The sequence below is a fragment of the Camelus ferus genome, chromosome 6 (genome assembly GCF_009834535.1).
Source record: "Camelus ferus isolate YT-003-E chromosome 6, BCGSAC_Cfer_1.0, whole genome shotgun sequence".
Classification (NCBI taxonomy): Eukaryota; Metazoa; Chordata; class Mammalia; order Artiodactyla; family Camelidae; genus Camelus; species Camelus ferus.
In genome coordinates, this window is record NC_045701.1 from 84,968,553 (window position 1) to 84,991,574 (window position 23,022).

The 23,022-nt window shown below is 49.5% G+C and overlaps 1 protein-coding gene across 1 annotated transcript; it reads right to left on the minus strand.

The window, feature by feature from the left end:
* Positions 1–4,290: 4,290 nt before the first annotated feature.
* Positions 4,291–20,058, minus strand: SERPINA12 (serpin family A member 12). The gene is made up of 5 exons (XM_006184168.3): positions 19,872–20,058; positions 12,386–13,036; positions 10,391–10,661; positions 8,367–8,514; positions 4,291–6,747 (listed from the first exon to the last, which is right to left on the minus strand). The coding sequence occupies exons 2-5, from the start codon at positions 13,017–13,019 to the stop codon at positions 6,559–6,561; spliced, it is 1,242 nt and encodes a 413-aa protein (XP_006184230.2). The 5' UTR covers positions 13,020–13,036; positions 19,872–20,058; the 3' UTR covers positions 4,291–6,558.
* Between the last annotated feature and the right edge of the window lie 2,964 nt (positions 20,059–23,022).

Consider the following 23,022-nt stretch of genomic DNA (forward strand, 5'->3'; position numbering starts at 1 on the left):
CTCAGGAGTCAGACTTTTCAGAGAAAGATGAGAAGACTTGGGAGTGGAGAAAGCTGATGCTCCCCCCAACCCCCCACAACTTCTGCCCTTGTTCCAGAGAGAAGCTCTCCAAGATTACTTCTAGATCTGAGCTCCTCAGTTCCTGGGGCCTCAGGCTTCCTGGAAAGCGAAGGTCTGTTTCTCCCCAGATCATAAGACCAATCCTGCAACAAAGCGGGAACAGCTCCCCATCCCTGGTCCCATCAAGCTGGGGCCTTATTCCAAGTTCCCCCTCCTCCATGGATCCTCTCCTGTCATGTTCTGTCCTCTCCAGGTCCTTTCTTTCTAGGCTATAGGGTCTCTTGCCTACCTCACACATCTTTATGCTTTGGTCCCATTTCTGGTTTATGAAGATCTTTATATCACTTCATATAACATATCACTTCATATACTTTTCTCTTTATATGTGTATATATATATATATTTTTTAAAATTTCACCTTTCTTTGCTGTTAACTGTGGAGCAGATTGGGTGCCTCAAGACTGACCTTGTAATGCCATCTTAACCAAAAGTAACACTTTAGAAGCCTCCCAAAAAGGACCCAACATTACCCACTGCAGGCGTGTGCACCTCTCTCACAGGGAAGTGCTCCTCTGAGCCCCCAGCAACCTCTTTTGCCACAACATTGCTCATTTCTTAGCCTGCCTGGATGGTCGCCTGGCTTTTAGGAATCTGAGATGGGAAAGGGAACGTGGAAGATCCAGACAGATGTCCAAGCCCTGAGGAGGTTCTTTTCTGACTGTTCATTTGTTTCTGGTTGGTTCTGGCAAGGAGGTCACTATTTCAACATTATGGGACACATAGTTTACTGCCCCACAAGGGCTCTTCATCTTGGAGGGCCCCTCTCCCCAGCCTAGTCCGGGAATCTGCGAGTCCTTTGTTCACAACATGCCAAGAAGAACAACAGCCAAAATAGTCCCCGTGCTGGAACGACAAGCATCTTTCATGGGAGCCCACGCGGTACACCTCCCTCCTCACCCTGGATGCCTTTAACAGGCGTCACTAACATGAATGGGTGCCTACCAGGTGCAAAGTAGATTCACATGCATTACATCATTTAATTCCCCCCAAATACCCTGAGAGATGGCGCTGACACTCCCCACCTCACAGAGAGGAAAAACTAAGGGTTGGCGCATCTAAGTGCCTTGCCTGTTGTCACAACCAAATGCAAGGCAGAGCTGGAATTTGAACTTCAGCCCATCCGACGCCAGGATCTCCGGCCAACCTCCAGCCACTTGAAGCCCCTGCCAAAGCCCTTAAAGTGAAAGGCCAGTAAATGCAACGCAGTATCTTGGGTTTGAGCCTGGAACAGAGAAAAGGTTGTCAGTGAGAAGAACTGTTGGAATCTGAATGAAGTTCAGTTACTAGTAAGGTAGCACCGTTAATTCCTCAATTGTGACTGACATCTCGCTGTCAGGTAAGATGCTAACTTAGTGAAAATAGGGGGCAGGGGATAAAAAAAATCTCTACCATCTTCACAGCTTTCCTGCAAATCTAAAATTATTCAAAATTTTAAAAATTACATTAAAAAAGAAGAGGCAAGAATACCAATCAGGCACATAAGTCACAAACACATTCCAGCCTTGGCCTGAGACTGGGGGAGTCAGAGAGGTGACTTCCATGAACTCAGAGATTAAACCGTTTCAAGTGCTTTCTGCCCGGGATACTGACCCCCACAGGGACAACATCCAGGTCTCCTTGCTAATCTCCTCAAGGAGAAAGTCTCTCCTTGGTGCCAGCAAGTCTTTAAAGCCATCGGATGGCTGCTAACTTTCCTTTTTAACAAGGTGGAGCAGGCTTCAGGCTCAGAGGCTGCAGCAGACAACAGTCTTGATGGAATTTGATCACCAGTTTGGTTTTGCTGTGTGTATTTTTAAAGTTAAGTTTTATTTGGGTCAAGCTTTTTTGGTTTTCTATGTATGGTTGTGGTATTAATTTTTCTGTTTAAACATTTTTAACACAAATAGATTTCAAGATCAATCTGGAATGAATAACAGAACAAAAGAAAATGTGAATTCAGCCACCATCATAAAAGTGATTCAGGAACGAATGAAGTCTGGGAAATTGAGGGGAGATGGAAAGCTTCACAGAGAAAGGGTACCTTGGCCTTGGACTCTTACTGTCACATCTGATCACTGATGTGGTGGCCCAGTAGGGTGGGATTTGCTCTCCCGGCTGGGCCGGAACCAGAGGAAGCCGGCCACCACACCTTAAGCTCTCGCCTGGCTTTTCCACACTGCACTCTGTCTGGCACAGATTCAAATGCTCAGAAAAATATCTGTTGACTAAATGAATGGGTGGGAGAATGAACATGCAGAAAACCTTTGAAATCAGTCCTATCACTTTCAATACCAGTGTCAAAGTACTGTCTGAGATAGAAGGGTGTTGGGGAACCATCCTGGGCCACCACACCCCCAGTATGGCACAAATGGGGAATGGAGGCCCAGGAAGAAAGTATTTGCCTGAGCCACAGAGTCCGCGTGCGGGAAGAGCAGGGCCAGGAAGCAGGACTTCTCACCTGTGATTGTCCTCGCCAGCACCCCAGCCTGTCACTTCTGGTCTATGACCGCACAAATGACCTCAGCCTGGGCAGACAAGAAACCAGCCTCCTGGCACCCTACGTGTGCTTGAGAAGCCAACTGCTCGGAAGCCACACAAAGGCTTTCCGCATTACATGGAAGGAAGGTCAAGTTGGATCACGACCAGGGGGCCTTCCTACCGTGGGACTGTGATGTTGGGCACTTGCATTCTGGGCAGAGGCTCACCCCTCTTCTGTCTTCAAGTACACCCACTTGTGGGCATCTCCTGGGCTGGAAGACTCTGGAGGCTGACTGTGCATCAGAGACCAGGGGGAGCAGAATCCCTGGGGTACCACTTTCTCAAAGAGGTTGACCTGACCACCACCTGCACCACTAGTCCCTCCAGTCACCCTTACCTGCATTACCTCGTGTTCTTATTTACTTATTTATTACCCCATTGTTTATTACTTGCCTCTGTCTCCTAGCCTGGAAGCCCCACAAGGACAATGAGTTCTGATGTGTCTCCAGCCCTGGTCTCTGGCACAGACTGGACACTCGGCAAATATTTACTGAATGGATGGATGGACGAGGTCCCAATGAGTCCCGGCTCTGCGGCTTTCCAGCTGTGGGATTTGGAGCAAATTAATGATCTTCTTGGACCTCAGCTTTCTCGTCCATAAAATGGAATGGCCACACTCTCGTGAAGGGTTGGGGTGTCGGGGGGGCTAGTGTAAGCACCCATGCAGCGCCAGACCCCTGAGAGGCGTCTAGTCAGTGCTGGTGACATCAAAGTCAACTCGATTCACTCGCCCATGAGGTCCGTCAGGCCACAAACACATGGCCGGATCAGGCTTCTTAGAAGAAGTAAGAGTCAGCCTTTTCTGGAAGGATGAGGAACATGGTGAGAGGAACTGGTGGGAGGGGAACCGAGGAAGCACAGGGCGGAGTGGGGTGGCAGGAGCAGGGAGGCGCCCCGCAGAGGGGGTGTTCTGCAGACCCACGGGAAGCAGCAGGCTTGGCCCATCCCCGCGTCGGGGCTGCCAGGCTAAGGCATGTGGCCCTTCCTTCCAGAGGGAAGGCGAGCCTGGAGGGGGCTGGCCGGGTCTGGAACAGGGGTGATTGCTGGGCAGACTGTCTTTTAAGCAAACACTGAACGTTCTCCACGACATGCACTGGCCTGGGCACTGCGGGCACAGGGACACCCAGTCTGCAGCCATAGGGACACTTACAACACACAAGTTTGTCTGGGTCACCCTCCAATTAAACTCCTGCTAAAGGGCCCCCGAGTCCTTCAGTTAAAGACCAGCATTCTCTCCGTGACCCATGAAGCCCCAACCTACCTCTCCAGCCTCACTGCCTACTTCCTCCTGCCTTATTTTGTTGTTCTGTCATATTAACCTTATTTCAGTTCCCTGTCCATGCCACCTTCCCACCCCCAGGCCTTTGCACATACTGTTCCCTCCGCTTGGTACAGTTTTGCTCTTCTCCCCACCCCAGCTTCCTCCCCCTTTTTCCCAAATAGAATTTACTTCTGTAGTGGAGAATGAAAATATGGCTGTGAAGGTAGGAAATCATGTAGACAAATATTTTAGAAGTGTGACAGTCATTTTAGAATAAAGTTAGTTAAAAGGAAGATGAATAAAGCACTAGAGATTAAGCTTAATTTCTACTGGAAAGACCACCAGTGTTTTATGTATTATTAAATACACAAGGAAATACACACTCATATGCAGTTTTAATTAATAGCTACAATTCAAAAACAGATATGCTCCCAGAGTTCAGAGCTTTTCGCAGTTGTCTTGTCCTCAGGGAAGCCTTGCTGGAGCCCCCAGCCTGGGTCAGACCCCCCTGTTATACACTCTCAAAGCGCTCGTAACTGCCTTTCATCGTGTTCACTGGCGCTTGCGATCATAAATTTATGTGCATTGTTATTCGATTCATGGCTCTTTCCCCCACTGGATATTAACTCCATTAAGGCAAGGGTCAGGTCTGTTTGTACTAGCCCAGGAGTTGCTGCCCCATAAGTCATTGTTTAAAACAAAATTGATTGCAGGGAAAATTTAGATCCAGGAGCCATCACAATGCATGGAGATGAGTGCTTTATTGAAGGGCTGCTAGGAAAGATGCTGGAAAGGAAGAGAACATTTCATAAAGAGGTCATAATGGACTGGGCACTGAAGGATGAGTAGGAGCTTGTTAGGCAGGAGGCGAGCACGCCTGGTAGCGAGGATAGCACCTTTTAACAAATGAGAGGGCACTGAGGCTCAGAGGCTTTAAATGACATGCCCAAGTCATCCAGCTACTAAGTGGTTTACCCGCTTGTCCCATGTCCCCAGTGGCATATGTTGTGGATCTGAGCTGCCTCCTGAGGGTTCCTGTGTTCATCTGGTTGTCCTCCCACCCCCAAGGCTGGTGCCACGGAAGTGGTGATGGTCTGCAAAGTGCTCTACAGGGGTTCCCAGTCTTCTGCTCCCATATCTGTGTCCTTGGCGCAGGGTATCAATCTTCTTGCCCTCCTCCACCTCTCAAAGACGGGTTACTCACTCTGGTGCTCCCCGATCTTAGCACTTAGCATCCTCTACCAGCCTTACCCCTCTCCAGGCTGCCTTCCCCACCACCAGTGTCGGGGTGGGGTCTCCGGGGCCCTGAGGGTGCCTAGGATGGAGAAGGTGGAGAAGGAAGCACTTACTGAATACACACCTGCTAAAGTGGACAGGGCAGCTCTCTTACCTTGGAGTGGAGCTGAGGAACGACTAGCGGGCCCCCAGGTCTATGTAGAATGCCTCCCTTCCTGCCCCAAAACAGATGCTACCGCTGTGTGCTGACTGTGGCTAACCACGAGGACACAGGGGAGTCACTTCACCTCTCTGAGCCTCACTTTCCACATCTGTCATATGAATGTCCATTCTGGCTGCCCATGGGGTAGCTGTGACCAGAACAAAAAAGGCACACTGAGCTGTGAGTTGCTAGGCACATCCAGGGGATGGCAGTTGGTGCCAGGTAGGGCTTCTTAGGGCCAAGCCACTGAAGATCCCCTCCTCCCAAAACACCTTACCCATTAGCACAGGCAATTCACAGCAGGAGGCAAAGGAATCCAGGTACTTAAAGAAGACCCACACGTGTAATCTCAGCCCTGTGAACACTGGTGCCCCCTGGTGGTCACAGGCAGACCCTGCAGGGCCATGCTTTCTGGGACAGGCTCAGAGACCCCATTCACTCTTCAACCAAGTTGCTGACGGTTCAAATGCCAGGCTCTTCATTTTGTGCCCAAAATAGTGACTCTGGAGGCAGAAAACCTGGCATTGAGTCCTGGTGGCCGCTATTCTAGGTTGCATCCGTCTAACGCTGGAGTAGCCCACTTCCATTTTGCCATCCGCCTTGATGCTTAGCTGAGCTCAGAGCTCCCACGTGGACGCTGGAGGGTAGGTATCTGTGTAACGTACCTGCCAAAGACCCAAGGCCAAGGCTAGTTTCCTCAGAGCCCCGGTGTGAGGGAGCATCACTCATGTCCTGACTCTCCCCGGTGTGTGGTATTCATGTCCTGAATCTTTGTCTATTTCTATAGGGAACTAGAGTCCCAGAGAGGGTATGGCTTTCCCAAACACTTGGTTTCTAAGATTTGAACCCAAGTCTCTCCCACTAGGAGCCCCAGGTACTCTCCTTGGCTCACAGCTTTCCCAAATTATCCACTGACAGTCAGCAGACCTTGGGGGTGTTGTTTATTAAATCACAAAGCCCTTCTGCCTGCCAGGGAGAGAGATCTCCATCAAGTGGGTAGGGGTGGGGTGTCTGACATTTGAGTGGGCAGAGAGGGGGCCAAGGGAGAAGAATGGCGCACAGAAGCCCTGAGAGCCGGTGGTGCTGCCTGCTTGGGCAGTGGCTTGGGAGCTTATGATTAAGGGAGATTAGATGAGAAAGTCCCTGTGGTCTCAAACCCAGGGAGACAAAACATATCCCACCCCAGGCCCTGGTGGAGGTCTGCAGCAAGCCAGATGTCCCCTTATTTCCCAGAAGGATTAGCAATCTTTGCTAAGAAGAGCAGGTTATTCAACCTCTCGAGAATCAGCAGCAGAAAGCTTCTGTTCATCTTGACCCTTAATGGTGCCTCCATGGGCAGGGTCTGCGCTCCGGAGCCCGCGGCCCCCTCCGTGCCCTTCTCGTCCATCTTCAGGGTAGCCTGGTGCACCGCCTGCGGGAAACGGGAGTGAGGTCAGTACTTTCAAAGCCACTCGGAGGCCCTGGATGACCGAAGGCTGGCAAAAGGCCCAGAGAGGGCGAGGCCTCAGTCAGAGTCCCCCAGCACAGCAGTAACTTGGCTGGTGCCAGCCACCCGAGGGCTCCTGGCTTTTCTTCTGTCATCACTGAAGGATACTCAACAAGCAGATGCAGTTGAAGGAAAAATGATGCGGGGGGAACATCAGCTGCAGGGTAGGGGGGCCTGGGGGTGGGAGACGGAGTGGAGTTTGCTCTATTTCCCGTGACTGACAGGGAAGCATCAATGGTAACAATGCTGAGCCTTAGCTAAATGGAAGGGAGGTGGTGGCATCACTGGCCCAAAGCCTCCAGCCTGCTCCACGCTCCTTTCATCCGCCATTTCATGGTGGAATGCCGAGAGGGAGGCAGATTCCAGGGTAGCTGTTGGAGATGACTCAGACCCAGAGCCACTCGAATGGCATCAACATCTGACTGCATGATTGTCACGGGGAAATTGATGGGCTTCTGTGAAATACTGATACGTTTCATTCCATTCTACAAAATGCTGACAATTTGACTAGCAAGCCAATAGCCGTTGTTTACATACAGAATCACAGCTATCAGCACGCGTAACTGTGGGAAAGAAACGGGCCACTGAACTCAGTAAAGGCCTCTGGGAAAGGGGTACCTGGTATTGAAGGTTTATGCAAAGTCTGTGGCAGGAAAACTTAAAATTCTATTAACTGTCTTTCTTCCTCTTGGAAACTGGAAAACAAATCTGAATGCATGCCTACTGTCAGCTCAGCTTGGCAAGTCGGATCGCTCCACACAGCTCCAGCCAATCCATACAGCCCCAGCCAATCCCCACCTCCCAGGACTCCCGTGCCCTTCCACCTCCCAGTTTTAGGTCATGCTGCCCCCTACTGGAAGGTCTCCCCTGCACCCACCACTGCTTGTTGAAATCGTCCCTGACTTTATGCCTTTTGAACCTAAAAGTAGAGTTGCCAGATAAAAGACAAGATGTCCTGTTAAATTTGAATTTCAGATAAATGATGAAAATTTTTTTTAGCATAAGTATATCCCATGCAATATTTGGGATATACTTAAACTAAAACATTTCATTTATTACTTCTCTGATATTTGAATTTAACTCTCATCCTGTGTTCTATCTGCTAAATCCAGGCACTCTACCCCATGTGGTCCTCTCTGCTGGCCGCCAAAAGGCAGGGGCTCAGCCTTGCTGGAAACCATGGGTCCCTTGCTTGCTTATTTCTAGACCACATGGACCATGTTCACAACTTACTCCTCACAAGCTTATGAGGCCTCAGAGAGAGGGTCTGGGCCAGTGCGAGGCTTGATGAATGTTCCAGGCTTCAACCAATTGCTTATTGCATTGAATTGACCTCCAAAACAGGACCAGAAGATTCGACTGATATTTCCCACTTTAGAGACTAGAAACATGGGGAAAGGTTCCGTAATGTGCCTAGGGTCCGAGCCTGGCCTGATGAGTGGGTGGATCTTGGCTCGTGCAGCCGCTGGGACAGTGGCTTTGGCCCGGGGCTGCGGGCAGGCCCCTGTGCCGGCGAGGGCAGTGTCCAGGCCAGGCAGGCTTACCTCGCTCACTTTCAGATTTTCATAGGGGGAGATCCTGGTGAGATCGCCGTGTTCCTCAAAGATTTTAGTGACACCCACGTAGGAGAGCATCTTCTTCAGGTCGTAGCTACCCGTGATGGACAACCTGGGCACGAACACATCCACCACCCTAGGGAGTCGAAAGTGATGAAGGTGACAAGGGCCCTGCCAGCTTCCCAGCAGGGCTGGGAATCGACGGTGAGCGAGGCCTCTGTCCTCCCAGCCCCTGAGATCTCAGAATTTCTCTCTATACACGGAATGAGGAGAGGCCCGGAGGACTGGGATCCGGTTTTCAAGCGCCCATGCTCTCTGCACTACGTCCCTTCTTCCTGTCGCAATTTGCCTGAGCATCATCCATAGAAAAGCCCTCAAGTCCCTGCCATCTCAGGACCCCTTTAGCACAGCCATCGAGGGTCTCCCCACCATAGCGTCAGCCATGCCTGTGCCCTGAGCCAGTCCCGACCCCAGCCGTCTGGTGCTAGAGACAGCAGCACCCCGAGATCAGAAGCCAGCAGTGCTGAGTTCAGATCCACTCTGCCTTCCCTGAGCTCTGTGAACTGGCGCCCATGATCTCACCTCTCTGAGCCACTCGTGTGAAAACGATGATGGTAATCATCACACCCGCGGGACCAGAGGAGGGCTAAAGGAGATGCACGTGGCCCTGCTCAGCAGAGTCAGTGATCAGCAAGAGTTCATCTTCCTGGCCTTGAATGAGCAGCTTTACATCCTCTTTGGGTGGGACCCAAGTTGGCCTCCCTGCCTGGGGCCTGGGATCAGGTGTCCTGAGGCACGTGTGGGCCCTGGATTCCTGTCCACCTGTCCAAAGACCCCATTTCTTCCTGTCTCTCCAAGGATCTCATTCCTGCCTTTCCCTCCTGCACCATCTATGTTGCACCCTGATGCCTCCTGGGTCACCCTCAGGGGTGGACTTTATCTAAAGCATCCAGAACTAGAATTTCTCTCCCATAAGCTTTCAACTAAAGTGATACATCTAATTGCATTCTGTAATTCCTTCAAGTGTGTGTTCCCCAATGAAAGAAACTGCCTTGGCTCAGTTACCACCCTTCGGTATCCCAGCTCACTTCTAGCACCCTCTCTGCCTCTTAGAACCCTCCTCAGCTCCTGACAGCATGCTGGCAATGGCAGAGCTTCTCAATAAAGACCCTTTGGGTGGAGAATGATGGTGGGGGCAAAGTGGAAAGGAGAGGGCAGGGACCAAGGAGGAAGACATCCTGACACCACTTCTACCCAAGTGGAAGCTGCCCTGTCCACCGCATAGACCCGGCCCTCCTGGCTGCCAGAGGCCCTGCCCTAGCCCTTCAGCTTTCAAGGCACTGTGCCCGTCTGCACTGACACCAAGTTCCCAGGACGTGACTGCCGCTAGTTCTCACCTTTCCCAAGAGAAGCTGTCAGTAGGCAAATGCCTGGGAAGGATGCTGGAGGCTTACCTTAAATCTGTTCTAATTTTATGTTTTGAAAGGAACCTCTTTACTCACTTCCGTCCTACAGCTATGATTAGTATAACTTCATTGGTGCACACGTCACGGGTTTTATTATGACACCACTGTTGAAAACATTCTATGTACAATGAAAAACTTCACAGCTCCCATTGACATTCCAAGTGTTTGTCCTCACATCTTCCTTCTGTCTAGGCTCCTGTCACTCCTCTCCCTTCCATGGGTACCACTATTCAGTCTCGAAGACTTAGCACAAACTCCATGTGCTCCATGAAGCCCCTCCTGACCACCCCCACCCACCAAGTTTCTCTCCATCCTCGGCACTCTCACAATGTTTAAGCGTCTTCCTCTGAAAGCAAAGGCTTCACTATATTTCTATGATTTGTTTTCCAAGTCTACTTCCTACCAAAATAGAAGTTCATCATGGAGCCCAGAATAGGACTTGGCCGTGGGGTCAGAGCTCCATAAATCTGGGATAGAAGAAGCAAAGACAGTGGGAGGGAAGGGAGGAAGAAGGAAGATGATGTACTCATCAGGCACCCTCTTTACCTTCGAGAGAGTAATTCTTTCCATCTGAAGAAAGTGTCCAACCCCAAGGCTTCCTCCACGTTCTTCATTTTGCCCTCATCAGGAAGAACGAAGATGGCTGTGATGTTGCCCTGGTAGGGCATTTCCAGGACAGTGCAGGAGAGCTGGTCATCGTGGCCAACCTCATACATGCCCCCGTGGAACATCATGGGCACCTTCACTGCCTTGTTTCTGTCCAGAATGAAGTCTTCCTCTTTAGTTGATTTAGGATCAAACTCATGTTGCCACCTGGCTTAAGATTGAAGAAGGAAAAAGTAAGATGAGTGTCCTGAGGGTGAAGAGGTTACTGAATCCAATTAACCACTGAGTCTCCGTCCACATGGATTTAAGGAAAGGGTCTAGACGCTCTGCGATATCAGAGCAGGGTCACAGAAATCCTTGCCCACATGCCATGCCCTGGAGACTTCTGGTAAAGTGGGCTTGGCCCTGATGACGATCAGTTCCCAAAGATGCCAGGATCAGGGCTGCTGAGCTGGGAGGGGAGCCTCAGACTCCCCTAAGCCCAGGTGCTCCTGAGACTGAGAAAGGCCATGGATTCTGTTACAGAAGCGGGAACTGGATTGCATCTGGTGGGGGTTGTCTGGGTCTGATGTGAGTGAAAGCACTCAAGTCTATTCTAAAATCAGCCCTGGAGGGGTCATTCTTATGTGAGACTAAGGAATCTAATATAACAGGCTGCCCTTGGGAGCCTGCTGAAGGGCAGTGAGCTCCCAAAGCTGGGCATTTGGACCTCTCCTCTCTGACCCTGAGGACTCTGACAAAACTGGCCATGGACTCTGACCCTCATACTCACTATCTCCAGAGCCCTCAGTATAAGACCCTTAGGGCCAAGTCCCTGAGTTCAAATTGTGGCTTTATTGCTCTAGAAGGATGACCTTGGACAAGTGTCTCAGCCTCCCCAGGCTTCAGTGGCCTTATCTACAGAGTGGAGATTTTCACGGGAAACTCATAGGCTGCCGTGAGGTTTAGTGGGGAAATGTGGCGGAGCTCAGTGACGGTGTGTGCTGAGTGCTGAGTGGGTGCTCGTCATCGTCAGCATCACTGTCTCTGCTGTTTTTGATGTAATCTAAGGATGTAGGGACTTTGGGAAATTCCTGATTCTCCTTTCTTCCCTGCTTTGGGAGACTGAGATTTCAGTCTACCATGATCACTTTTTCTTCTTCTTCTTCTTCTTTTTTTTTTTTCCTTTTTTTCCTATAGCCATTGATCTCCTTGTGGATTCTGGGAGAGCTGAACTTCCATATTTAGGACTGTGTTACTGATAGCCCAACAGTGATCTTGCCTGGCCTGAGGGATGTTGGCCTCTATTCTCACCTATGTTGGCCAACCTGTGTGTGTGTGTGTGTGTGTGGTGCGAGTGGGTGTGTATGGTAATGGTAGACGAAGCTTGGATTTGGGAATATTATTTTTCACTATCAGACTTGGAGAATCTACAACATGTGGTTGGGAGACCAAGGCACCTACCAATGAGTTCATGATCACCATCATCAATGCCATCACCACTGTGGGTGTCTACTTGTATGATGGAGAGTGCACAGTTCCAGGTCAAGAGAAGTGGATTCTAGTCTTGACTTTCATTGACTGGCTTTGTAACTTTGAGTAAGTCAATTAATCTCTCTCTGAATTTCACTTTCCTCATCTAAGAAACACAGAAAAGAGTATCACTCCAAACTCTACAACTAACGTTGTGTTAGGATAATCAGTAATAATAAAAATGTACATATGGGGAATATATTTCAAAAGATTCATTTTGCATACATTTTCACTTTGAGTCCCAATAACCACCCTATGAGTTATATATCAAGGTACTCATTTTTAGGTAAGAAAAGTAGGGTTCTAACAGACTAACTGCATGTGAATCAAAGGTCACAGACCAAGCAGGTGGACAACCCAAGTTTTTAACTCAAGTCTACTGGTCATCCTACCCTTTTCGAGCTTTCATGCCCCAAGCCTTACCTCGAAAGAAAACATAATTTATAAGAATCATCACAGTGCCAGGGTCTATATTCTTGACCAAGTCATTGATTTTTCTGTGGGTTTTCTGACTGACATAGTCATTGATTCGATTCTGAGCATCTTCCAAATTCTGGAAGTTGGTGGGGACAGTGTCTGCCTCATACAGGTTCTTGACATCTGTCAGAAACTTCTTCAATGGCTTTAGCTTCTGGTCAATGAACAAGGCATTCCCGACGCCTAGCTTACGGTCCTGGTTCTCCTGGTTCAGCCTCTGGATAAGGTAATGGAAACCTTCATGAAGGTCTTTCTCTTGCATATTCTGGAAGTTGAAGCCCTGCTTGATCTCGGCCAGGGTGGAGTCTTGGGCACCAATGGACAGCATGGAGAAGGCCATAGCGATGCTCCAGGGAGAGAAGAAGATGTTCTTGTCAGGGCTGTTGGAAGACAGCTTCTTGTACAGCTTGAAGCCAAAGTCTGCATTTCGCTTTGCTATCTCCTGAGCTGCCCTTCTTCCCTTCCATGCTTGGTCCTGGCTCACAGCTTCATAATTCTTGGGAGAGAAGCTGGGCTTCAGAAGACCTTCCACGGTGAGGAGGCCAGCCAGAAGCAGGCCTAGGCCCAGCGTGGGGTTCATTTTCCTTGAAGATTGTCCTATTGAGTAGTGGGCCTGAGGTTAGCAGAAACAATAACAAAAGAATCCCATTGCTCCTATCTTGCCCACGGGGAACACCAGATAGAGGAAGTGATACAGTGACCAGCATGTGTTGTGCATAGCAGTTTATAAGGGCTTTGACATCCACTGTAACATTTAACCCTTGCCATCACCTTGGGGACTAAAAGTGACTGCACAAATGAGAAATCAGAATGTAGAAGATAGCTCTTGTTTTTGTATCCCTCTCCCCCTTCCTATAGTAACAGTATCTCAGATCCTTTGAGAAACTGCTCCCTCCACTCCATTGGGTCACAAAAAAAGGATACCCCACAGTGTGGGCATGTGATCCAGGCTAGGCCATCATAATAATCTGTTCCCCTTCCACACTGATTGGTTAAGGAATGAGAGATCATCAGATCCATCAGCGCTTGTCTTTGAGAATGCAAAGCCCTCTGAACTCTGGTGACTGGCTTAATGGTAAAACCTTGAACCTGAATGTGGACATAACATCCACATAGAGAAGGAGAGATAAGAGAGAGAAATGGAAAGAAAGAAATGAGAAGACATATTTGGTGACATCTTTGGAGTCCCCGGATTGAGCTTTACCTGAAGCCCATCCACTTCCTCTTTTCAAAGTTATAAGAGCCAATAAAGATCCCTTTTAGGGCTGGCTGGTTTGAGTTGGATTTTTTCCTTACAACCAAGAATTCTGGTTTGCAGAAATAAAATCCTTTGTCTAAGATCACATGGTAAGTGGTAGATACCCACCCCAGGAGAACCCAGGTCTCTAGTAAACTTCCTTCCCTAGACTTCTTCCAGGAAAGCAAAGGGGGTGGTGTCATGGAGAGAAAAAGCCAAATCTGCTTGGCTCCAGGACAGCTCCTTGTTTCACTACCTCTCAGCTTTGACATCTCCCAATAAGACTGTGAGGTTTGGAGGAGACAAAAATTTTATTTTCGGTTTTCTTTTCATCTTTAGCCTTTATACAGCAGAGAGCTGCCAAAAGTGTAGTATTCCAAAAAGCTTGTTCATTTCTGTAGCTGCACATGTTACTGTTGATGACTATTTAGACCAGTTTTTATGTTAAATAAGGCCGATTTCTTTACTTGGTCCTTTGCTGTCACTTCCTATTTTTCCCTCTGTAGTTTACATCTCTGTGTACCTGTAATCTGTGGGAGATGGCAAGCTCCTCAATAGGAAAGGCTATTCCTGGTTGTCTTGGATTGGGTTTCTGAGAAGCAGAGCCTGAGACGAGGGTTCAGATGTACGTTGTGTGTTGAGGATGTGGCCCCTCGGGAAGTGAGGGAAGCAGGGCAGGAGAGGGAAGGAGCCCAGCCAGGATGCAGTCCCAGATAACATCTAGTCTTGACCTGGAGACTCCCCTGGCAGCACTGGCCTGAGGCAAAGGGACTGGCCTTCAGAGGGAATCAGTCAGTCAGTTGGTGGTCTGCCCCCAGGATGCATGGCCTGGGGTACAACTTCCTGGGTCATTTAGCTCCTATCAGCCAAGGGCACTTTTCCGGAGTGGGGAGGACAGCTGTGAGCTGGTGACAGCTGTGAGCTGGTAACAGCTCACCCTCACAGCACCACTGGCCTCGGGGACCTGGGTCCAGCAGAACACGGTCCACTGCAGCTAAATCTCTAGTGCCTGCACTGAGGAGGCTCTTTCCAGTTGATGGAAGGAGAGGACAGTTGGACAGCAGCACAGGGCTTGCGCCTAGGAGCACCCCAAACTCCATGTTCTTCGCACCCCTAAACCCTCTACGCCAGGTGCTGTGGATACAGACAGCATCACAGTGGACACGAGTCTGCAGGGAGCCTGGGGCCCAGTGTTTGGGAGTTCTATAGACACTGCCATTGCGTCCCGCATCCCCTTCCATCTTCCTAACAAAACTTCGCTGTTTTTCAGGGGCGGGTGTGGACCATTCCCTTAGGCAGCCCAAGTGCTTCAGGGACAGGGACCCCATCCCCAGCTCTAAGAGGGGCTCTGATTGGGTCAGGATTGAAAGAGCAGGCCCCTGTGGGGTCCCCCCTGCTACAAATCCTTTCCGTGTCCCTGTTTCCTGTTTGTAGGAAATAGGCTTCATTCTTGACCTTCCCTGAGTTCCAAAGGGCAGATTCAAACAGTTGCTAATCAGGGAAGGGAGAGAATGCAGAAAGAAAGGAGGAACAGTCAAGAAACAATAATCTTGGGGCAGGTCCTGGTTCCTCCTCAAGGAATAGATGCAACAAATCTCTGAGTTCTTCTGTGAGAACCAAGGCCCCCTCCCAGGTGGAGGATGGCAACTTCCTGCTGAGCACAGGATTCTGGGACCCCGCCCTGTTATCTCATCACCAGACAATCAGAAGAAAGTCCACACCCTGCAGTCCTCCCCCCAGATTTTGCCTATAAATACTTTCCCTAAAAACCATCAGGGAGTTTGGGTTTTTTGAGCACAAGCCGTCCATCCTCCTTGCTTGGCCCCGCAATAAACCAAACTCTGATGTTTTGGTTTGTTTGACCTCACTGTGCGTCAGGCATGCAAACTTCTGTTCAGTGACACCACGAGGGGAGTGATGCCAGGATGAAACCCGAACACAGAGATGCATGCGAGGGCTTTGCAGAGACACTGGCGCTGGGGCCACAGAGTAAGCTCACTTGGAGCCCAACCTGCCCCAAGACTTCCAGTGATGCTAGTGTGAGTTACGTGGTCAGTTACTTTGAGACAAAAGTGTCCTAACAAATGTAAGTTTTTGTTTTGTTTGTTTGTTTTTTTACTGTGGGGACTACCAGGCAGACAGGAGTCCTGGCCCTGATCTCACACTTCCTGGCTGTGTGACACTGAGGAAGGAGCTTTCCCTCTCTGAGCCTAAGTGATCTCTAAGTACCTTTCATTCCTAATAACACAGTTTTCAGTAAAAATTAAAAACAGCTGGTGATGAACAAAGGCTCATGTGGCTGTCTTAAAATAGATTTTTGAAGAGAAGATCAGTAAAATCCCTGAGGTTGTTTCAGATAAAAGAAAGAAAATCGAAAATGGAAAGGATTCAATCTCTCAGGTTAGAGCGCTGGACCATGCATAGCCTGCCTGGTTTAAAAATAGAAGCTTCTCCTTTCCAGAGCAGCTGGCCGCCTTTGTGTGCACTAGTTCCCCAGGCCTGAGAGCGCAGAAGTTAGGCCACGGCTGTCAGGGAGCTCGAGAACATTCTTGGCAGCAGGGTGACCAGCCAGGTGAGATGCGAAGCAGTAAAGCAACTTGCCCCAGGAGCCACGTGTGTGTTGGGAACAGGTCAGGGCCAGAATCCAGAGCAGGGAAGGTGAGGCAGGAGGGAAGGGGGCAGGGCACAACCTTTAAAAGAATGACACAGCAATTAGCACCAAGATGGCGGAAGATTCAACCCCCAGGAGACCTTGACTTTCAATATATGCCCATTGCAGTACAGCAGCCGCCAAATGGCACGCCCGCAGGGGCCAGGACAGTTTCAAGGCTGATCATGAAAGGTCAAAAAGTGGGTGATGGCCCAGTTCCTGGGATTCCCGGCACCTTCCTCAAAGAAGTTGGAATAATCCTCCCATTTGTTAGCATATGAAGTTACCCAGCCCATAAAGGCTAAGCCCCTCCTCCCAGGGTTCACTCTCTCAATCTCTCTCTCCCTCCCCCACCCCTCTCTTTTCTCTTGCCTTCTGAGATGGCCCGCACTCCGTCCATGGTGTATGTATCTAATTTTGCTTTAAACACCCACCCCCACGTCTCGTGGCCTCCTTGGCCTCCGAGACAGCCTGCACTCTGTCTATGGAGTGTGCATCTCTCTGAATACATCTGCCTTCACTCTACCATGGCTAGCTCTTGAATTCTTTCCTGTGCAAAGCCAAGGATGCTCGCTTGATGGGGCGCATCCCAGCGACTTGCCATCCTCTCCCGCCCCATTTTTCCTGTATCAAAGGGAAACTACTGGCAGCTGTATTCCAGAAACACTTTTCTGGCACAGACGGCCCACATACATAGTTCCACAGTGATGCCCAGTCAGTGACATCGAAAAGGTTTTCCCTATTTCGCCGAGTTTCAGGAAGAGGAACTGATCATGGAGTTGAAAGTCTGGATCTCGGTCTTCTCCTGTTCATGTCTTTGGTTTTTAAGAATAAGCCTCTTCACTCTTCAGCGTCAGCATCTTCATCTATTAAGTGGGGGAGTTGTACCTGTCCTCCTCCCCACTGGATGCTGCTAACCAGCTCACAGCCCCCAGCCCCTAGGACACAGCTCACACCCCGCCAGGCCTCAGCTTCCTCCCCATCTCTAAATCTGTGTCATAGCGGTTTCCACGGGCCTCCTGCCCAGGCCCACTGATTGTCCACAGCCTGGCCTTCCTCCCCTCCAAACAGTCCACACTGGCTCCATTTCTGGGCCTTTCCATCCGTCAACACAGGCCCTAAACTGACCCAAACTTGTCAGATGGGTACCTGTCCTAGACGCCTGAGTAGGCTAATTTTTTAATCCTGTCAATTAAAATGCCCAAGGGACTGGTTGTTTCCCAATAAACTGATACATTGCCCAAGTTGAGCAATTCTTGTTTCATTTTTATTTGGAAGTGTATGCGTTTGGTTGTCCCTCGAAATACAATGAGGGAATAAAATAAAGAAGGAGAGGAACAGGATAGAAACCGAACTCTGTGGAGAAGACATGGGGCAGATAAAGCTGTAATCAAGATTTCAGCTCTTGCGGGGGGGGGGGGCGGGGCGGTACAACTCAGCAGCAGAGTGTGTGCTTAGCATGCATGACGTTCTGCGTTCAGTCTCCAGTACCTCCTCTAAAGCTAATAAACAAATAAATAAGCCTAATTACCTCTCCCCCAATACATTAATTGAAAAAGAAGGAAAAGAGATTTCAACCCTTCTCTGACTGTCCTGGTCCCACCTTCTCTAGTAATTTCAGAGAATAGTTTTCTTCTCTTAGTAGATGAACTAGCATGGCCCTGACTCAGGAATCATTTATCTTAAAGAAAGATGCAAAGCAGGTATATTCCAGGTATAAACCAGAAGCCCTTTGGCAAAGTGGTTCAGGTGTCTTGGGTCTACACACGGAGGGGTTACCCATGGTTGCCCTGCTAAGCCCAGTCAAAGGCGCCAAGGGGTGGGGACAGCAGATATGATGGCACTTTTGACAATAATAGTATCTGTAATTTTACAAGTTACTTTCATCCTTCTTGTCACCAGTAATTTGAGGAATCAAGACACCAACAAATAGAAGCCACATCAGGACACAGAAGAGCTACTCAGTGCTTAGCAGTTTGGAACCATTGACTCACAGGGCAGAGACCTCCCTCCGCCCTCCCCAAGTCACCTCTCTCCCAACTATCTGCTATCCTGTCTTTCTTCCATGTGATGACACTGACTGGCAAGGAAAAGTTTTCCATCCTCAAGCCAATGAGATGAAAAAGTTTGGGATGCTTTGGATGAGTTTCCATCCCTAATCGCTTGAGCCCCCAGGAATGAGTGTGCACCAGCCCGGGGGCCCCCCACTTAATGAGGGGCTTCCACTGGCCCAGGCTGAACACAGCAGTCCTCCCTGCCCCAAGGGACCCCAGGCCCTTTGAGACCCCAGCTTTCCTCTAAGCCTTTCCAGAGTTCTCCACAGAGTGCACAATACTTAGATAAATTCAGAACCCTCCCTAGGGCTGAGAGACCTGAGGGACCCTTCCTAAAGATGGGCCTTGGCATCCCAGAGGACCAGCACACAATCCCCTCAGCCGAGGAGATGTCCCACGCATGATTTGTGGTCCACCTGCTTTAAGGGATTGATGTTGTCTTAAAAGGAGATCACTCTAGACATATTAGAAGTTATTATTTTTCAAAGTAAGTTTAGAGCCAAGTGGTGGTGAGACACATCCTCTTTCCCCTGTTGGAAGTGAGGGAAGGCTCGTGAAAGAAATCTAGCGACTCTGGCAATAGACTAATTTATCCTCCTTCCTGGGAAGCAAAGAGGATGGAACACGAGTCCATCATCTCACCTCTAAATTTGTCCTGGAGATTTCTGCCTTCATTCTCTTAAGAAATATTTTGGGCCTTCGCTATGTACCAGGCACTGGGTTGCTGGACCAACATCCAAGAAATGGTCCCTGCTGATGCTGCTGACTGACCCACAGCCTCCTTGGGAACCCAAGCATGGAGCTCTCTCTTCTAAGAGGTGATACCCAGAGCCAGCCCTGCAGACTTCTTCAAATCCTCTGGACTTCCCAGCTCTTTGCCTGGCCTGCTCCTCCTGCCTTTGGTGACGTCATTCTAGGATGAGGGACTACGAGGGTTGGAAAGGTTGAGTTACCATCAGCCTTGGGCCACTCGTGCTATAAAGGGGAACCTGAGTCCCACAGCAGACTAAGGAGCTATCCAAGGTCACACTGGGCATTTGCCAGGTTAGAGCGGGAATCCAATCTGTTAAGCCAATTCTGCAAAAATACATGAAGCGGGCTGCTTGAACTCACCTTCTCCATGACATAGTATGCTGATGGATACAGCCTCTGTCCCCAGGGAGAAAGAGGAAGATACACAGGCAGCTCACAGACAAGGCTAACCATGACCAGAACTACAGGGCAGGGACGGACCCAATTTGGAGGGGCCCCCTTATGCCCCTGGGCAACTCCCATTCCCACACCCATTAAGGCTTTTCCTCCAGAAAAGCACAGGAGACAGACATCCCTGAAAACGATCAAGAGGGCTTCCCCAGATTTGGGACGTCTGCAGAATTTTCTTCAAGACACCCACCCAGGGACTGTACTGTATCCTCCTGTGATCTGAAGCAGACTTGGTGTGGAATACACAGGAAGCACTTGACCTTTCCAAAGGGGAGATATCATACTCACAGTACATTCAGAAGTCCACGGAGCCAGCCAATGGATGCAATTTTCTTGCTTTATTATTTATACTTCCATGGCCTCTTGGAAAAGTAGACTGAAGACCAATAAAATTAGCTGGCCTGATTGGGCAGGTGATGGAGGCTCCGGGAGCCACGGCCACACCACTTCCTCCGGGGCTTCTCCTCACCCCTGGAGGCACCTGCCTGATATTAAGACCACACCCACTGTGGTGTGGCTTCCCTAATGAAATCTTTTCACATCTTTTGCAATGACTGTATTTCCCAATTGCTCTGCCTCTGGAACCTGGAGAATTCTTACCGGCAGATCAGCCTATAGTCTTGATGTTAAATACTCAACTCAAACATCACGACTGTCATCAGTGGGAAGAGGCTGGCAAAGAGAGGTCAATCCCTGTAGCCCCCATTCTTTCTCTTGCTCTTTCTCAAGCACTTTACAGTTGTCAGTTCTATCGCCTTAGCTCCATGGAGTCTTTTGGGAGAAAAAAACTCAGAGGGATGAATAGACAGTTAAATACATAGTTTCTGTTGGGGGAAGGGTAATAGGAATCAAAGATTCACGTCAAAGTTTGGGATCATTCAAGGAACTTACGAATTATTTTCTGATTGCATCTTTGTCGTGCTGGAGGAATGAGTCATTGGTTGGTTTTCTCCCCCCACCCCTTTCTTTTCTGTCTTTTCAAGTTGTCTTCAAGGAACAGGTATTACTTTAGAATTAATTTTTAGAAGACTGGAAATAAAACAAATTCATATCTTCAGGTTTATCAGAGAGGAAGCCATGATGACATCTGAGAAACTTTCAGACCCGCAGATCCTGGGACCAAAGGGCAATGAGTCCAGTGGACCTGTTTTCCATTCTGCTTTCACTACTGGTTGCTAATGAACAGGAGAACCATTCAAATATTCCTTCCCTATTTGGAGATGTTTCATATAATAGATATTGTCTGACCACAGCACCAAGGGCTGTAGACAGTGTTTTTCTTCCTTTAGGATGCTGTGTTTAGCAGACAATTCTCGTCCCCAGTGCTGTAAGGAGCAGACGACCCAGCAGTGCCTTCTGGAAAAGAGGTGACTGGCTCTTTCCTGGGCTTGGTGCAACCCAGGCTGCACTCATGGACCAGACCAACCTGGCCATGGGGATGTTGGGTCCAGAGCTGCCAGAATCAGGAAGAGCTCCTGAAGGGGGCCCTAAGCGGCGGCCTTCCCTCACCCAGGGAGGCAGGCCTGTCCATCGGGATGTGTCTGGGTCAGATCTACAGCGTGGCCGTTTGAGGGGAGACGTTTCCCTGCAGGGCTCTGCTCACTGAGCCCCTGACGAAAGGATGGGCTGAGATGAGGGCAGTAGTCGCGACGTGGCAGAAGCTGACAGCAGGCCAAGCAGAAGCTGACCCAGAATCCGGGTCTGCGCCCTGCTTTGGATAGAAAGAACTCTGCCTGCTAATGACAGGGTGAGGCCTGTGTGAGTCTGTGAGCCACACCCCAGACATACTCCACAGCAGGGCGAACTCCCACGGGAGACGCATGGGAGAGGCTGGGAGGGACCACACGTGGCTGGGTGGGGATGCCCACTAAGCCATACGGGACCGCACCAGGGATGCCGGAGTGCAGACAGCGCCCAGAGGACAGTAGGTCACAGTGGAGTGTGGCCACAGGTGGGCTGGAGGCAAGGCCAGGCCAGGCACTAAATCTCAGCAAGGAGCCACCCACCCCTGCAGGAAGGAGAGCGTTTGGAGTCCCCCATCAGCCAAGGTAGCCTTGCAGGGGTGGACGAAGGTGGGGAGCATCAGGGAGATGGATGGGAGAGGACCAGCCTCGCCCAACACCATCTAGGGACCACAGCCTAGACTGAACCTGCCCCAACCACTTAGATGGGATTTTTGCCTGGTGTCCACTGAGGGCTGGGATGGTGAAAATGACAGTCTAGTCTTTGGACATTTCAGTGAACTAACAGACCAGAGGCAGTGGCCCAAGGGTGGGCAGTGACCTGAATAAGTTTTTACAGCATGGCCACGGGGAGGGGTGAGAGGCCAGGAAGGAGTTTCCAGTTTCACCCTCGTTCTTTGGTTCTTCCAGATGTTTGGCGCATGAGAGGTCTAGGAACTTACTAATGACCCTGCATGCCCTAACTCCCAGAACCTGTGTCTGTTGGTAACATAGGAAAGCACAGAGACACAGAAAAGCTCACTGAAGGCTGAGGTGGAGATAGCTCTGGGAGGTGAGAGCATGCAAGAGGCACTTGATCCCACCTGAAGTGCTTGGGATGTTGTTGTAGATGGGGCAATCTTGAACTGGGTTCTGAAGGATGAGTAGGAGTTCTTTAGGTGAAAACTGAGAGCAAGAGTAAAAAGTGAGTGAATAATCTAATGCCTTCAGAAAATGTGACTTTGGGCTTCTGGTTCCCTTCCTGAAAAATGGCAATAATCTACCCCTAAAGTAATAGTCTCAGGCCCAGGAGCACATTAGAGCTTTAAAAATCTTCATTCCTGAGTATCTCTCCAGAGATTCTGGTTGAGTTGGTATAAGATAAAGCCTGGGTGAGGGTGCTTTTAAGAAGAATCTCTCCTGCTGATTATAATGAGCCTCTAAGTTGAGAATGTCTGCTGCAAGGAGGGGGGCAGGCATAGCTCAGTGGTCAAGCATGTGCTTAGCAGGCACGGAGTCCTGGGTTCAATCCCCAGCACCTCTTTTAAGAAAACTAAATTAAAAATTTTTAAATGTTTACAGCCAAAAAAAAAAAAAAAAAAAAAAAAGAGAGAGAGATTGAGAATCTCTGCTCTGATGCATGTGGGAAGGATCTGGGACAGCTCTGAAAACGCTAAGCTTTCTCACAGCACCAGATACCAAAAATTTCTGCAAAGCTATAACACTTATGATGGTGAGGTGTTGGCACAAAGATACACTAATCAACCAATGGAACAGACTAGAGAATCCAGGACAGGCACACCCAAAAAGAGCCACCTGCTGTGTGGCAAAGGCCATCTGCAATTCAGCGAGGAAAGGATGGTCCTTTTGACAAATTGTGCTTGAAAGTCTGAACATCTGTATGGGGAAAAAGTGAACTTTAACCTCATCTTGCTCCATATACAAAAACTAATTTAATAAATCATGGACCCAAATGTGAAAGGTTCTAGAATGAGCCA

Excerpts from the sequence above, each read along its gene's own strand:
- SERPINA12 (XM_006184168.3), bottom strand. The coding sequence starts at position 13,019 with ATGAACCCCACGCTGGGCCTAGGCCTGCTTCTGGCTGGCCTCCTCACC. Across the intron at positions 8,515-10,390 it reads AAAGAATTACTCTCTCGAAG|GGTGGTGGATGTGTTCGTGC; the intron begins GTAAAGAGGGTG and ends TCGACTCCCTAG. Across the intron at positions 6,748-8,366 it reads AAAATCTGAAAGTGAGCGAG|GCGGTGCACCAGGCTACCCT; the intron begins GTAAGCCTGCCT and ends CGTTTCCCGCAG.